The sequence below is a fragment of the Haplochromis burtoni genome, unplaced genomic scaffold, assembly GCF_018398535.1.
Source record: "Haplochromis burtoni strain Fernald_Lab_line unplaced genomic scaffold, NCSU_Asbu1 Contig_104, whole genome shotgun sequence".
NCBI classification, from domain to species: Eukaryota; Metazoa; Chordata; class Actinopteri; order Cichliformes; family Cichlidae; genus Haplochromis; species Haplochromis burtoni.
The window spans coordinates 1,657,129-1,674,148 of NW_024582465.1; the positions used below are offsets into that span (position 1 = coordinate 1,657,129).

The 17,020-nt window shown below is 38.7% G+C and overlaps 1 protein-coding gene across 12 annotated transcripts in view; it reads left to right on the plus strand.

The window, feature by feature from the left end:
* The first annotated feature begins 256 nt into the window (after nucleotides 1-256).
* Nucleotides 257-17,020, plus strand: part of si:ch211-272n13.3 (ankyrin repeat domain-containing protein 26) — a 28,107-nt gene continuing 11,343 nt past the window's right edge. For 4 of the 12 annotated variants that reach the window (XR_001336491.2, XM_042223191.1, XM_042223193.1 and 1 more), the window contains exons 1-26: nucleotides 257-360; nucleotides 606-1,568; nucleotides 1,883-1,997; nucleotides 2,109-2,282; nucleotides 2,423-2,529; nucleotides 2,634-2,771; nucleotides 3,033-3,190; nucleotides 3,308-3,334; nucleotides 3,850-3,886; nucleotides 3,975-4,044; nucleotides 4,123-4,174; nucleotides 4,252-4,451; nucleotides 6,877-7,057; nucleotides 10,069-10,130; nucleotides 10,214-10,298; nucleotides 10,549-10,653; nucleotides 11,092-11,159; nucleotides 11,244-11,313; nucleotides 11,401-11,445; nucleotides 11,848-11,859; nucleotides 12,081-12,347; nucleotides 12,516-12,614; nucleotides 12,698-12,768; nucleotides 14,185-14,811; nucleotides 15,795-15,970; nucleotides 16,246-16,461. Coding sequence is in view for 11 of the 12 variants with exons in the window: in XM_042223191.1 (XP_042079125.1) it covers nucleotides 1,369-1,568; nucleotides 1,883-1,997; nucleotides 2,109-2,282; nucleotides 2,423-2,529; nucleotides 2,634-2,771; nucleotides 3,033-3,190; nucleotides 3,308-3,334; nucleotides 3,850-3,886; nucleotides 3,975-4,044; nucleotides 4,123-4,174; nucleotides 4,252-4,451; nucleotides 6,877-7,057; nucleotides 10,069-10,130; nucleotides 10,214-10,298; nucleotides 10,549-10,653; nucleotides 11,092-11,159; nucleotides 11,244-11,313; nucleotides 11,401-11,445; nucleotides 11,848-11,859; nucleotides 12,081-12,347; nucleotides 12,516-12,614; nucleotides 12,698-12,768; nucleotides 14,185-14,811; nucleotides 15,795-15,970; nucleotides 16,246-16,461 (3,362 nt within the window). In the remaining variant the exon portion in view is untranslated. The other 8 variants (XM_014335335.2, XM_014335340.2, XM_014335341.2 and 5 more) reach the window with 8 other exon arrangements.

Genomic DNA, 17,020 nt, shown 5'->3' on the forward strand with positions numbered 1-17,020 from the left:
TTGTTTGGTATATGTATTATATATGCTGATTTAGCATGTTGCTGTTTCTTTGTAATGTAAGTCGTTTTGTTGAGATTAAACTGTGTGCAGCTGAGGTATTTTTGGAATAACTATATAACTTTAAGATTACAGTCAAATGTCTCCAGCAAGTGGTAAAACTCTGCTATTACACTATGGACTGTAATGACTCTCTTTGCTTTGTAAACCAACCTTGTGTACGAAGTTAAGAGGCCTATTGGCCCATCGTTGCACCCAACTCATTTTTGATTGGTTACCTGAAAACTCCAACAACCAGCATGGTTTTGTGAGCTGCTTCGCTTTCGTCTAGGTCTGTGATGGTTTGAGTCTGACAATCAACAGGTTAGTGTTTGACTTCGTGTGCTGTAGTTACATGCATGCTCGCATTAAGTAGGGTGTAATATCTTCACATACATTATTCGTCTTCTTTGCTCTAGTTAACCAATTATCTATATCAGGTTTGATTTTAGCGTCTTAGCCAATTAGCATTGTGTTAGCCGAGTTAAGGTTGAACCATAGTTTTTGAGTTGTATGCGTGCACAAGTGGGGTGTTTTTAAGCTGAAAATTGTCGTTATGTTTTTTTCAGACGTATAGCGACAATCCATCTTGTGCTCAACTCTACCACACATTCATTTTAAATGTGGCGGTTTGCATCAATGATGAAGTGACGACGTGGGAGGCGCAGTAACGAGCCAGTTGAAGCTACATGCATATATTTTTAACAATAACTTATTTTGAAGTGATAATACATACAGTAATATAATAGTATTACACAACTGCGCTACAAAAAATAGGGTTAGGCAATTTTGAACAGTAGTAAATTGGAAAACCTCAGCTATGTATCAATTGTACAGACAGTTACCATGGCAACAGCTCTTAATCTCAAACGCTAGCTAAACGCATGATAAAAAAATCCCGGCGACCTCAGCTAACGCTGTCTACTACAGATTCTCTGCTTTATCGTAATCTCGTCAAAAAGCAGCTTACTCACGATACCTTATCGTTAAAGGAATCCTCTGTGTAAGGTATGACTCAAAGAATGTCGTTAGCATGACAGCTAAGTTCTGCTGTCATCCAAAACCGTGATGAAATACTCGGTGTTGCGTATTGCCTTCTGATATATGCACTCGATTATTATAGAGTAAACGTGCGAAAGCCACCTAATTCTGTATATCGGTGGTTGCATTATACCTTATAATAAGCGACGCTGTAGTGCTTAGTACTGTTTCAAGGGCTTCTAATCCGCTTTGAACGTCTTATTTTAGGGATGGGAGTGTCTGCTGTGGTTGACCTCCAGATGAGTGGCAGGTAGCGACAGGTGCTAAAGTAATGTTTTAGTGCCATATACAATGAAGAAGATATTCAGCTTCACTAAAAAGAAAAAACACCCGTTCGACACTCCAGACAGTGCAAGCAGGCTTTCTGTTGGCTATGAACTGAAAGACAAGGACCTAGGGAAGGTTCACAAGGCTGCCTTAGCGGGTGATTTGGCAAAGCTGAAGCAGTTGGCTAAGAAGAATGATGTCAATCAACTTGACAAGGAGAACAGGTAAGTGGGGATGAAAACCCTAATAAATATTTTTGCATTTTCTGGATTTTGGCACGCACTTAAATGTTAGCAGAAAGCTGCCAGCTGTACCCATACATGACACTGCCTTTTTTTCTTTTCCACTTATGTGTCAAGGTAGGATCTAGTTACCATCTACAATTAGTAGGTGTCAGAAGGAAGTGAGTGAATTGAAAATGAATGTAGTTTGGCCTGAAGAAACAGCCAACCAAAGTTGTAAAACACCTATAATCTTGGTAAGGTCTGTTAGAACAACAGTGCTTGCATATGTAACACTCTTTTTATTACTGTTGCAGAACCGCACTGCATATTGCCTGTGCTAGTGGTCATGTCGAGGTGGTACACTTCCTCATTGAGAGCAAAGCCAAGCTTAACCTATGTGACAATCAAAATAGATCTGCCTTAATGAAGGTAATCTTGGATGATGGCGCTTCAAGTTGGTGACTCTTAATAAATTGTAAAAATTCATTTTTCCTCACGTCTTGTTTTGGCTCGTTAATGTTAATTCTCATCTAATAACAGGCAGTTCAGGGCCAGCATGACAACTGTGTGAGCATACTGCTGGAAAATCATGCTGACCCTAATCTGATGGACATCAATGGCAATACGGCACTACATTTAGCGGCAAACATCCCATCCGTTCCCACTGCTGTCCTGCTGCTGCAACATGGGGCTCAAATCAATTCCCAGAACAAGGTGGCTTTTTTCTTTCTGTCCCCTACTTTGCAGTTTCTCTGCTTTAGGGTGAACATCAGGATACTCTTCAGTGCGTATGGAAGGCACTGTCCAGTGGGCAAGAATTTTAACTGTGATTTCAACTGTAATCTATATTTTAGGAGGGTTTCACACCTTTGATAGTAGCAGTGCGAGAGAACCATATTGAGATGGCTCAGTTTCTCCTCAAGGAGACTGCTGATGTGAATTCTGTGGATCAAGATCAAAGGTTAAGCGATGACACCTTTGTGATTCACTTTGGATTATGTTAATGTGTGTTACTCATTATTTGGCATGGTTGAACATGTTGCTGCAATTGATTTTTACCTGCAGGTCCCCATTAATGATAGCTGCTGGAAATGGCGAAGTCTGTATGGTAAAGCTGCTCCTGCAGTTTGATGCAGATACCACACTAAAGGATACCAAAGGATGTTCAGCTGATAACTATGCAGGAATAAATGGGCATCACTCGTAAGCACACTTTTTCAAAAGAATATGTCTTTGTGCTTGTATATGGGTATTTCTTCTGTAATTTATACATTTATGTCGGATTTTAATACAGAAATGAAATAAACTAAATAGCCAAAGCCCACAAATGGGTTGTAATAATTTATTTTTGATGTTATTTTATTTTAATAATTTATTAATGTTTCTCCTTAACTCTTAGTTTGCTAAAGTTTCTCAGCAGTCATGACGTTATGACATTTTGGGTCTCTCCTCTCTTTTTGTCAGTTGTTCCCACCTGATCATAGAGCATGATACCCAGCGTTCGGACAGGGCCTCCCTATCACATCAAGATCTGAGCAAGAAGAAGAAAAAAATGCTGAGTGCTCCTTCCCAAGATCTTGAAGCAGGCTTCTCTTTGGGAGGACCAGCCACTGACAGAGATGGTATGCAATTTATTTTATCACATCAAAGCGACTGAAAATCATTATTATCATGTCTATTAATAATTGACTTTGGTCATTTTACTTATTCCTCATGCATTACCTCTTGACTGGCTCTAGAGCATGGAGCAGATGAAGCAGGGAAAGGTATTGCTTTCCTTAGCTAGACTTCGTTAGCAAAATCTGTCTATTTTTTGTCCCCTTTTTAAAACCATTAACAGCTATGGGGATGATTATTAAATATAGGGAAATTTGTTTTGGAAGTGCAATTTTTCCTGCTGCCTCTTAGGCTCAATTAAAAAATAAAATAGCAATACAGTGACAGCAAATATTTTAATAAATACAGGGACACTAACACTAACTAGGTTAGCCCATAAATTTCACTTTCTCACATCGCAGTTTCATGACTTTTCATGTTAGCTAGTATCAATGAAGAACAAAAACTCACTGGGGCAAATTAAAGGGATAACTGAATGATAATACATCTGCTGACACTGTTATGTGGTGAATAAATCTATATATAATTTGTGTGTGTGTGTGTGTGCCAGCATTAAAATCTTCTAAAGATTTCACCATTCAAAAGTTGTCCTATTGAAATATTACTTTAATGATTTGTTTTAGATCAGGCTGAGCTGAAAATATGTTTTCCTGCTTTCTTGCAGATTTTGAAGATAATTCTCAGTCAGAGTCACTAAGTCGGTGAGCTAATTTCTTAATGCTGTCTACAGTTTATACTTACAGCCGACTTCCTTGCTATGACCATTTTCTTCCTCCTTCTCTTCTTTAGTGTTTCAAAAAGGGCTGCAGATGATTGGCCATCATCAGATGATGATGATGAATCTGTTTTAATTGAAAAGGTTGGAACTACTCATTCTTCTTTTACATTGTATTGTTGTAATTTTGCCCTGACTTTCATTTAATTTTCTGACTTTCAGAAACCTCTGAAAGTTGACCTCAGCAAAATGATTGCATCTAAAAAGGGAGAAGGTACCAAGAATCTTTCAGCCTTTTTTAATCCATAGTTTGTAGTTTTAGGTAGTAACCTTCTATCCCTCTTTGTCCAGTAGCTTCGGCACGAGCTGACACATCGTTGAATGGCTCAGACTCTGAGCCAGAAAGTGAAAATAGAGTTCAGAGAATCCCATCCCTCCCAAAGGCTTTGTCATCCAGCAAAAGTCTTCAGCATCCAGTAGATCCCACTCCCATTACCTTCCTTACCAGTGCATCCCACATGACTTCCACTCCGCTTCCACACTACAGAAAGGTGAAAAATTTCTGTCGAACCTTTGTTACATGCTTGTGTCTGACAGATTTTTGTCTTTTTCCCTAAAATCTTAAAACAAGCTGGCTGTGCAGCTGAACAGGGGAAAAGAAAACACTCTGAACAACCTCTGGGTACTAAATCAAGACCATTGTCTCAAGAAAGAAGTTCAGATGCAGATGACTCTGAAGAGGAGGATGGTGAAGAAGAGGGAGAGGAAGACGATGAAGAGGATGAAGAAGAGGAGTCTAATGAAGAGGAAGAAGATGATGAAGAAAGTGATGAAGGGGAAGAGGAGGAGGACGAGGAAGAAGAAGAAGAAGAAGAAGAAGGCTCTGAAGAGGAGGATCAGGAGGATGATAGCAACTGCGTGGCTAGCACTACAGAATTTAAAGCCCCTCAGATCACACATGATGCTGGCATCGCTGCAAAGAGTGAAACATTTCTTGGAGTTGTACGTGAGAGTGCAGATACCTCAGAGAAAAATACCAAAACAAAGACTTTAAGCACCAACTTCATGCACCCCGCTGGGACATCGAGCTTTGTTACTCCAGCCACATTACATATAGTGGAGGATTGCGTTGTGTCAGCCATAAGAGTAGAATCTAAGTTTTCAGATGAAGATGACAGCCTGGGAAAGAAATATTTGAGTTCATCGGATCAAAACGTAATTTCAGGCCAGGATTCAACACGACATTGTCCAGAAACTCATTCACCAGGCGAGGATATGAAGGAATGTGAGAGAGACACAGGAAAGGATGATGAAGACTCATGGGGCAATAAACAGAATCGTAGTGATATGGACTGGAATGACAGTGATAATGAAGAGGACAAACATTTTCTTGCTAATCAAACAAATCTATTACCTGAAGTTGGCATAAAAAACACAGACAGTACTTCTGATGGTAAAGATGATTGTGGATCGCACAACAAAGTTTCCACAGGAGTGAAACTCAGGTCCTCATGGGGATCTTCATTAGAGGACAGTGATATATTGACATACCTGAGGTAAGCAATGAGGTTTTTGATCAGAAAAGCACTGTTCAAGCACCAGAAGCATCATTATTGCATTTAAAAAACACATTGCTCCAGTCAAATGAAGAACATCCAGATAGCCAATGGGATTCTTCATCACCAGTTGCATCTCCAAAATGTTTTACACTTAAGGAGGTTATAGACAACCACAAGTCACTGTCTGGTCTAGGTCCACAAACCTCTTCTCAGTCCAGAAACCAAGCAGCTGTAGATGAATCAGAGTGGGATTCCTCTGAAAATAAAGACCAAAATGATTTTGGCACTAACTCTAATTGTGAAGTGATGTCCCCAGTTTCCAAAGCAAATGAGACTGGAGAGATGCAATTAGAGTCTAAGGAAGAAGAGGTCAGAGAAAGTATTGAGAAAGAGTCAGATGACCCCTCACCAGTACTTTCATCGGCACTGGATGATGAAAACCAACTTTTGGGGAATGATGAAGTTGAAGAAGATGAAAGCTGTTGGGATGATGAAGATGAAAGCAATGGCTCAGAAAAGCAAAGGAAAATTGTGATGAATAACAGTGATGTTTTACACAGTGAGGATATCCTGAAGATACCCGACTCAACCAAGCAGTTTTCTCCAAAGTTGAAGTCCACAGCTACAGTACACAAGAAGGTGGCAGAAGACGCTAAAAGGGATAATCAGCATGATGAAGATGGTGAATTGGTTCCTCAGTCCGTTATCGGTGAAAATGATATGCTTGCAGAAAATGTTGAACTGGAAGAAGAAAAGCTGGAGGTTGTTAAGAAATACAGTGTCCGCAAAGATGATGAGACGAGTGAAGACTCTGACAGCAAGATCCAGAAGCTGCAGTATGATTTTGTCAGTGCTACAGTTAAAATGTGTACAGTAGGAGACGATTCTGATAAAACTGTTGATGGAGGCCTTTGTGAAGGTATCGATGCAGATGATGAGCATGAAGCTAGATTAACTGCATACGTTCCATTTGAAAACCAAACTAGAGTGTTGTCAGAGGAGATTAATGAAAAATCAATAAAGGAAAAGACATTTTCATGCCCACCCATCAAACATCAAACCACAGCTTGTCGGCACAGTGATTCAGATGTGAACACATTTTCAGATGAAGTACTACCTCAGACTGACATTGATGACGTTGATGTAAACTCACCTGATGAGGCAGAAAACATATACATGACATGCTCTGGCATTCAGGTAAAACGGGAATATTTTTACTTGTGTTTGTCTCATTTAGTTTGGCTATTAATAGTCTGTCCTCTATAGCTAGGCCAAGACCTTTAAGACAGTTATATTCACGTCCTTGTTCCTAGCTTAGCTTGTATGTATATCAAATGTGACCTGTGGATGCATACTCGCAGAAAAATGGGATTTACCATGCACAGTTTTGAATATTTCCATTTTTTCCTGCACACAGAAGGAAGATTCCACTGAGGATGAGGAAGAGGATGAGGGTGATAATGACAAAGAGAGGGAACAAGAGGAGGAGGAAGAAGGAGACGAATCAGCTGAGAATGATCAGCTTGAAGAAAGTGGAGAGTCTTGTGATGCCAATTCGCCTGCTCCTGAGGCCGAAGTTTCTAAAGAGAAGAAGAGGGGTAAGGAGTTACTTTCTACAGAACCAGCAAATGCTCATATGTCAGGAAAATGGTGGTCCACAGGAGTTAACAATACTAAAAACCATTGTGCAGAAGTGCTTATTGTAAGTGACTGTTGGATCGGTTGGAGGGTAGCTCTGTAATTGCTATTAATGTCTAATGTGAGTGTGGCTGTACTGTGCCTAGAACTCCGCCATGACAATAAACCACCAGTCTACCAAAGATCAAAGACCTTATAGAAGCAAGTCTGTAGTATAATCAGTCAGATCTGATTAAACTCCTCAAAACTGACACAATCTTTATTGTTGCAGGATTCTCCGATAGATTTCAATTCAGGATTCTTTTAGTGCCAGTCTCTCTCATGCCTTGGAAACTATTAGTGACGTCAAAGGCCATAGCATATGACTCACAAAATTTTCATACTTATTACTGACCCCATGTGAGGGGACAATTTATAAATGCTTCATCATAGGTTGGAGGCCATCATTTATAAACTTCGCTCTCTCTTTTTTAAAAGCTTTTCAAAGCATCATTTTCTAGTGACCCATAGATATAGAGGGACCCCACGACGTAACGGTTCTACCATATCTCCTCACTAAATATATAAAGGCTAATTTACGCTATAGACCCTGCTCTTAAAAACTGACAGAGGTGTAACAAGAGCCCGTGAAGCTGAATTTATGAAATAAGTGCTTAAAATTAAGGTTTTTAAAAACATGTTTAGCGCCATATTGTATCAGTACAGTGTTACATCACTGTTGTTTGGTTGGTTGTGGTCAATAGACATATTAGTTTGTGTTAGCTAACTAGTAACAGAACCAGTAACCCAGGGGAGTATAAGGAGACTAAAACTAAAAATCGGTTTAAGGGGATCACCTTTGTGCTGCCCCTGGCTCCAACAAAGAGTTTTATGTTAAAATCAAAGATACTGTTCACTTTCACTGTCTGCCTTTTTAAGCAGGAGGTGGTTCCTTGTTGCTTGGCTAGCTGCATTGAAACGGGATGATCCACCTGTTAACCCAATGATGCTTTGTACCAAGCAATAAAAATCCTTGAAGTTTTCACCGTAAAATCCCGTACAAAATAAAAATGAGAGACTTAATCCATGACCTCCACATGTCTTTGCTTTAAAGCACCTTATTAACAACTATCTGGACATTACAAAGTTTTCTGAATGAAAATGTCGGCTCTCACAAAATACCTAATGAATAGAAAAAAATAGACAGTGTTTATATTGGCAACCTATTTTAAAGGCTTCAATTAAAAAAAAAAAAAGTCATTTATTTAAAAATGCTTTGCATTTTAGCTGTAGTGCCGTACAATTGAATGTTGCTGTCCAGTAATGTAGCACTGTCCACCAGCTATAACTCAAAAGTGAAATGCAGAGCTGCAAAGCTGTCACTCTTGCCAGACATGGTGTGTAAGAGACAGGCACCCCAGGGGGTTTGCCACTTTGAGCACAAAGAGGATGTAACATAGGCCAGCAGGTGAGCACTAATCACTGTTAGCCTAGGTCACAAGCAGGCCTTCTATAATTACTGGACATTAGTAAACGGATGTAAGCTAAACACGTAAAAGAGTTTTAAGTCATGACCTTTACTTAATTCTTTGTTTCTTTTTTAGACACTATTTTGGCATCTTTTTCAGTCTAAAGTATGTATGGTTAATGGGAAATGTAATAGGATTAGTAGGATTCAGTAGATGAAGTAGCTAACTTGTCAGTAATTTGTCACGATTATTAATTGATTTTATTAACAGAAACACTTTTTATTGCACTTTCATGTAAATGTAACTCTGCTTTCACATCCTTGTGCTAATTTCCTGCTAATGTACAAATCTTTGCATCAAAATTCACTGTTTGTCTTAGAAGAAAATCACAATTTAAAAAAAAACTTAAAACAGTTAAATCAACAGGGTTTTACTTTCACATTATGCTACATTCCTTTTAGTTACAACTTAATGAAATGAAGGTGTTGAAATAGGGTGTCCTAAATACCATCACTTAGAAGCCAATACAGACTTTTTCCTCTAGTCACTGTACCTGCATGACAGATGTGAATGAAACTTGTTACAAAGTACATGACAGGTGTGAGATTCATACAATACAGGTATTTTCAATTTGAAAAAATAACCCTGTGTGGGGACAACATCTTTTTCATTACTCACTGTCTGTACTGGACAAATGTTTGGTGTTTGCGTTGGTGATTTTGGTGCGCCTTTGTGATCTGGACGAATATGCGGACGTGTTGCACAGGCTCACTTTGTTGACGACCTCTGAGTTGGTGTTGGGAGATTCACGTCAGCAGCCATTGCATTCTTTTCCTTGGCCTTCATGTATTAGTCATGCTAGAGTTAGTGGTGCGTGTTCAGGTGGCTGAATGAGTTACTTCTGTTGCTTTGCAGCACAGACACAAGTGAGCACTCTTTGCGTATGATTTCATCTTGGTTATAATGTTGTGCTAAATTCAATGTGTTTCTAAACAACAGATGATGATCTTCAGCTTCTACTGTGTCAGACATTAGAAATTTGCAGTGTTTTAACATACTGTTCCTTGTTGAAGAAACTTTAGGCTGTGCGGTGCAGCAAAAAGCTGTAATTGACAAATGGTCAGGTGTTAATTTAAGGTGTACTTGATTTGCTTTACTTTGGTACAGCACGCATTTCCAGTGTTGTCTGATGAGATTCATGTTATTATGAGAGGCTAAAAATCTTGTATCTCATTCCTGGCTGAATAAAGGATGCATGGAAAAACAAAAACCCTTCCACATTGCAGTTTTAAAGAACATTTTTGCCATCATTTAGTGAGTTATTTGTTTAGCAATGCTCCACTTCTTCACAAAGCTTACCTTAAATAATCAGCCTAGTAAATTTGTTTTGTATAATTTTGTGGACAAACAAAACAACACTTAAACTATAGCTGTAATTACTAGACCCAGGAAATGAAATAAGCTGTACTTAAAAGACTTTTTTTCGTCCTGTTGCTAACCATCACTCTTAATGTTTTAAACAGATTTCCTGTCTGAGCTGGGTCTAGAGGGGGGTGAGGATGACCAGAGTTCATGGAGCTCTGAGGTACAGTAAAGATAAAGTTTTAAATGACATGCAGGATCCAATGTTTGCCAACCTGATTCTCACAGACCAGCCGCAATTTTCAGTCCCACTCAGAAAACCTGAATGTTGACGAGCAGAAACGAGGATTAAATAGTCAGAATGAAGGAGAGAAAGAAGAGATTAAAAAGAGTAAGTCTACTTTGTAAATTCCTTTATTTGTTTTGGGTTTTTTTTTTTTCATATCATTCCAAGCACCATTTCATGCTGCAGAAACAGTGAGACTTTATTTGATCGTAAGTATAGAAAAGCGTGCTTTACTTTGTACATTTTCTCTGTCAGTTCTGGTTCAAGCTTTAACATGATGTGGAATGTGCAGTGCAATATAACTTGTGTCAATCAAAAAGCCTCCAACATTTTTTTTTTTACGTTTCTTTTTTAGACTTGTTATATGTTCCCTCATTTGTAAGAGGGGATAGAGGCAATAAGATGGCAGTGCTAGAGCCTCGGAGGAGTGTAGGCAGGCCAAGAGTCAGCCAGGGAGGGGGTATGAATATCTTGATTTATAGGTCAGAGGATCAGCATGCAAACCATACCAGAGGCCTGAACTTCACCTCATGATCACAATAATAGAATGCATGCAGTATACTGTACTTCATCCTGCCTGCTGCCCATAAACCTTATTTTGCCAGATTAAGTGGCCCCCAGGGTTGCACTAAGCTTGCTTGTTTTCCACAAGATTTTGGCTTAAATGTTATTCATATTGGCTGATGCTGAACTTGTTACCCAATGAAACTGTGCTGGGAGTTGAAATGCTTTTCTAAAGGCTAAGCATGTGTGTTCATACTAATTAACAATGAGCTCATTTGCATGGGAATGCTTTTTACAGAGTTCTTACAAACTCATCCAGCTTCATCAATGTTGTTCGATTTTTCATAGACGTTGTGTTTTGGCAAATGTAAGTAAGTCATCTTGCCTCTTACAGTTGCCAGCAGCAGTAATGACAATCTTGAAGGTGAACCTGCCGATCAGTACAATAAAGTACAGAAAGAGGTAGGTTAAGCATTCTATTTTATAAAAAATAATATTATCTGTAATTCAGTTAAGTAAAATAATAATATTTTCCCTTTGTACTAGACCGAGAGGGCAAAGTGGGTACCACCTAATGTTTTGAGGAAGCTTGAAGGCAATGTCAGCCGAAAGACAGGTGAATTTATTGAAAATCAAATGAAATAATTTGTTACTGTGAAAACCTTTTTGATTTTTAACACCATTCTTTGCTCCGCTTTTCTAGATTTAATGGAAGAGCTTGATCTGGGTGATGTTGATGATCTGGAAGGTAAGCTGTAACAAGGATTTTTAGATTATACATTGTAGAGTTTGCTGAAAACGAAATAGGGTAATATGGAAAGCAAAGGTTCCATGGATCATAAAAGCAATAACTGGACTCAAGTTACAGTAACACATTTTTGAACATTCTTGCATCAATTCCTAAGATTTTGCTCCCTTTTCTCACTCCAGGCTCTCTCCTTTTTCTCCCATCTCTATCTGAGAGAACCATATAACTCAAGCATAGCATCAAAAAACCTTGTCCCACCAAATTTGTAACCATTTGCATCATTACATATATGCTGCCTGCAGTTGTGCTGCAGGCAGCATATATGAAACTTTTTTTTTTTTTAAGGCTTGTGTTTAATACTGAGTTTTCTATCTTTTATTTTTCTCATTAAACCTTTTTAAGCTCAAAAAGCAGGTCAGTAAAGATAAATTAAGAAACTAAATAGCCATAAAAACAGTTTTGTAGCTGTGATTTCTTCCCTGAGACCCCAGTAGTAGTTTGGTAGTGTAACAGCCCACCTCTGATCTTTTCCATTGCTGTGCATCAGTGTTCTCCCAGTGTAAACTCTAGTCTTCAGCAAGAGATTAGGCTCATTTGGTTGAACTGATATAAAGCTTCCTGCATTAATTTGACAGATGCATCGGACTGGGATTCAGCCAGTACTGCCAGTATGGGAGCCCTGTGTGGTCACAGGGTTGCGTCCCCTGTAGTTGAGAAAATTCCAGAGTGCTCCAGTTCATCTGATAAGGACCAGGACAAAGATGATGTTGCCACATCAGCACTGACGCATCAGAAGGGCATCAGCCCAGACAAGAGACTGCCCAGCACACCCTCTCAAGCTGTTCCTCAGCCCCAACCTCGTACGCGGAAGACGGTCCCTCAGAAACTAGAGAGTGAAGAAGGTAACGCATAGCAAGAACTTTGATGTTCTTTCTTAAACATTGACTTGTTGTTATTATTATGATGATTATTATTGTCATCATTATTACTCACATGAATAATAATGATTAAAAAAGATATATTCCTAACCTATTCTTGGCGGTTTTCCTCTTTTATTCGTTCTAATTTAGAATCTGATTGGGAAACCGAAAACATAACATCTCGCGAAACAGCTGAAAATGACAATCCACTACAAAATATGGCTGAGCCTCAAGCAACGGTTAAACCAAGTAAGGTTCTTTGGTCTTTTTAGCCTTACCTTTTTATGAACTTGTGGCCTTTGCTTTGTCTGATGTCTCTGTTTCTTTATTAGGGTCTGCTGACCCCTCACTGATGGAGAAAGACAGTGAAATCATCACAGAATTTGAAGAGCAGCAACAAAAGGTGAGAAATAGTGGTAAAATGGCCATCCCTACTAATGATTGATTATTTTTGTTTCAGACATGGAAAATAAAACGTACCAAGGCATTCCTAATCAAAGGAATAAACAGCGCAAAATGATATGTTCTGGTAAATTTGTTCACACATATTTATGACATTGCTTCATCATTAGATCATTTGTAATTCTGGTAGACAAAATAAATATGTTAACACCATTGGGCTGGCCTCAAATTAACCTCAAAATTACATCATGATATTTCAAGAAAAATCTAAATATTTTTTAAACCAAAATTAATGTTTTATTGATGTTTGCAGCATTTATAAGTGTAAGTCAATAAAGAGCATTTTCCATTCTTTTTATTTTATTTTATTTTTTATTTATTTTTTAACTGTGGATAACACTGTGGATCTGTTGAATGAAGTTGCCAGCCGCAACAGCGTTATAGTGCAATAGCAGTGACACAGTATCATATCCAGTGACACAGCATAAATGTAATGTACAAAAGTAGTCTAGGTAGTGTTTTCCCTGGACATGTTGGGTAAAAGTACAAAAAACTTGTATTACCTTGTACCTCATCAGGAGCTGCTCAGTATTGTCACATTTTGGGTCAAATTTTTTAAGCAGCTGCTTAAAGCCCTCAATTTCCTCCATGTAACCACATCTGGCATTTCAATCAATTTGCCTCTTGCCACATGGAGTGCATCTACTGAGTTCTCCATCAATACTTGCTGGAGTCTTTGTTTACACTCCATCAGCTGCTGGTATCTATTCCTTTGTGGTGCGTTTTTGCCTCATGTTGAAAAACAAGTTGTTTCTACATTTAGCAGCAGCAGTTTAAAAAAGTATAAGTGCTATGTTTTTTCAGAGGTTGTTGAAGTATCTCCCACATGCAGCTGTTTCTCTATAGCTACACTAGGGAACATAAATGTATGATGCTATTGCAATGATATGCAAAATGACATTTTTATATCACATAAAAACATACTGGAATTATCATGGACAAATAAAATGACACAACCCCAAAAATGGAATTTATCCTATACTCTAAAGAAAGACCACTGCCTCTTTCAAGCTTGCAGGTGGCACACACATTATGTCTGACATCCTGATTTGAGCTGCTGATTCTATTTGACTGCATATGGTTTCCTGACAGCTTTACTGTGTTTACTACTGGCATGTTTACCATGCCAGAAATCACTTATTTCAGTTTTAGAGTCTAAAAAGAAAAGGGTCAGTCAAGATATCAAGTATGTTATTTAAAAATCCTGTAAACATGAGTATTTTCTATGATGAAAATATAGGAAGAAGAATGAGAATGCACTGTTGCCTGAATATTTTCTCGAATATTTTATCAAGTCTCGGTTTTTGCATTTTTGTCTTGTCTGTTCTTTGTTTTATGTCCACTCATGCCATCAAAGGAGAAAGATGATGCAGTAGATAGAAGTGAGTTAGAGCTAAATAAATCTGACAATAGAAAAAAGGATAACGAGTTTAGAGATCAGTGCAGTGCTGGAGAAAGCGGTGGCGTGCCATGGGAAAAACGTTATGAGAAGCTCTGGGTAGAGGTGGAGAAAAGAGAGGTAAAGTCCACCTTCAAGAGTGTCGCTGGTGAATTAAAAGAAAAGTTTGGAGAACTGTTTAAATCAAGACATGACATCAGAGAAGAACAGGCCACAGCTGGCTCCGCCTCTGCAGAAGAAGATTCAAGTGATGAAGAAGATGGGGAAGTCATCGAGCGTCCTACTGCGAGAGCAAGAAGCACTCCCCTTATCACCATACCTGAGCAGAGAGAGTCTGGGCCAGAGGACTCTGCAGCTGAATCTAATGTAAACTCCTTATGCGAGGACAGGATGAAGGAGCAACCAGCTTGTGATGGCACTGTCACAAGCCGTGCTGATTTACGTCAAACTGAGGAGAATACTGCAAGTTCAGAAGACGATCTCAACGAATTTGGTATAAGTCAGCCTCCCTTCAGACGTTCAGCACCTGTTCCCGGTGTTTCTGGTGAAGAGTTGGAAGAGGACGTGGAAAAGTTTAAACTTGAGGTAGGGATGCTGAAGGTTGTCTTCCTCGATATGGAGAAAGAAAAAGCCCAACTTCAGAAAGAGGTAGAGGATGGCTGCCCCATCCGTAGTTCCTTTTGTCTGCCTCACTTTCTCTTTTTCTCATGTCATTCATATACTTCATTTCCTTCTTTTACTCACCTGTTTCCAAGGGCTCAAAGTGGCCGTTCATCGTAGGTGTGTGTGCGTATGTGTTTGGGGGGGGCTGTAAGATTTTCCATGTCATATATGTTGTCTGTAGATCTCATTTCAAGTAGAAGTGAGGTTGCATGTTTCTCAATGAATATTTGTGTCTTTAACACACCTTAAAAAAGGTAGAATTGAAGAAATTCATTTTCAGTACACCCACCCATCTGGTACCATTTTGTCGATTGTCCTTCTTGATTGCACTTTGACATTACACAAAGGGCAGTCTTGTGTTTTCTTTTGTCATGTCTAGCTTTCTGCTTTGCATGAGTTTTGCATGTATTGTTACATCGCTGTTGTATGAATTCTCTGATTTTAGGTTTTGTATGAGGTTTGAATAAATAGAGGCCTTCTTGGCTCTAAAAAGAATCACCATAGTGATGATATAAATGTGTTGTTGTTTATTGTCTTTTTATGCATGCAATGCTTCAGTTTTTCTTTGTGCTTGTCTTTATTAAGAGGTATGAGGATTGTATTTTGGTCAGCCTTTTGAGTTATTTGCTGTTTTTCTGTGGAAACTGATACGAACTTTAACTCTTTATTTAAAGTTGATGACATTTTCTCATTTTAGTTTCCAAGCATTGCAGTGCATGGAAAATATGTCCTTATAATTACATTAAAGGTGTTAGGTCTCCAAAGGGAAGGGTGGCACTAAATTATGTATGACACAGTGAACAAGTACCAACTCCAAAATGCATCTTAAAAGGCTGGACCAAACCTGTTACAGTTAGAGTAAATGTCTAAAGGCCAGCTATCAAATATTTACTTTTTTCCCTCAGATTGGAGAAGGGAGAACAGAAATCGAGGTTGAGGTACAAAAATCAAGTACTTCCCAGGTTACTAGTGGAATAGCATTGGAGGAAACTGGTATGGGGAAACCTGAGACCAGCTTAGGATGCATGTCAAATCAAGCTGAAGCACTTGACCAGGAGCAGCAGCCCGAGGCCGCCATGAGGTATGTGCAGTTTTGCTTTGTAGATTCACAGTTATCGTCAGTAGATGTTAACGATTGCTCCCTTTATTTCAAAGCAATATGTGCACAATCCTCTAATCAGATGTTGGGCTTTTGATTTTTTTTTTTCTTTTAGCAGAGAGAGTCCAGTTTTAAGTTGTTTTTGTTTTGTGATGTCTCAAAGTTTTTTTTTCTTTTCTTTTCCATTGCAAAATTGATACATTGTTGCATTTAAAAAGCCACATGTCGCTGATTATCAGATTTATTGCTCTCTGTAGCACCAACAGGGCTCCAGTGCAATTGCATCTCCCAGTCCAGCTAACCTGCATTAGCAACAAACAAGAGAAGCAAGCTGTAGTGGAGACTTTACAGTCAGAGTTGGTCCGAGGGGCCCGGGGCAGCAGAGCCCCTCAGACCAACACACATATTAATGGAGATCCTCTCTGTGTGTTTGACGATGGCACTTTAAGTGAAGTGTCGGATGATGAAGGAAGGTATATATACAGTATGCCCTCATATGTATCAGTTCTACCTCTCTGTCACTAACCCGTAAGGTATGTTCAGACTGAACGCAAAATAAATTATACACGCAGCACAAATCTGTATATAGCCAGAGGAAAGTATTGAATAGGTGTGATATGTCAAATATTCAGTCTAGGTGCAGAAACTGAAGATTCTTTGGATAGTTTTTGTAAAACTTGCACTACTTAATATAATAAACCTTGTATATTTGTACATTTTATACAAGAAACATAAAAATAAAAAGGAGAGGCACGTTATTTTTTAGGCACGTTATAAGATCATGTTTGAGCATTAATGATTTGTTAGAAATAAACCCAGATAATTTTGTATCACTGAAGTGGTAAAATTTGTTTGAATAAAAAAAACCCAGGTGACAAACATTTTGCCTTAAGTCTGAGCAAAGCTTTACAATGTTGGATCTTGCTGATGATTAGCATGCATTTGTTCTTTATTCTTTTCACTCTTTAAACTAACTGCTACCTTCCTATTACTGGATCGTATACTGCATTATACCAAATACACTTCCAATAA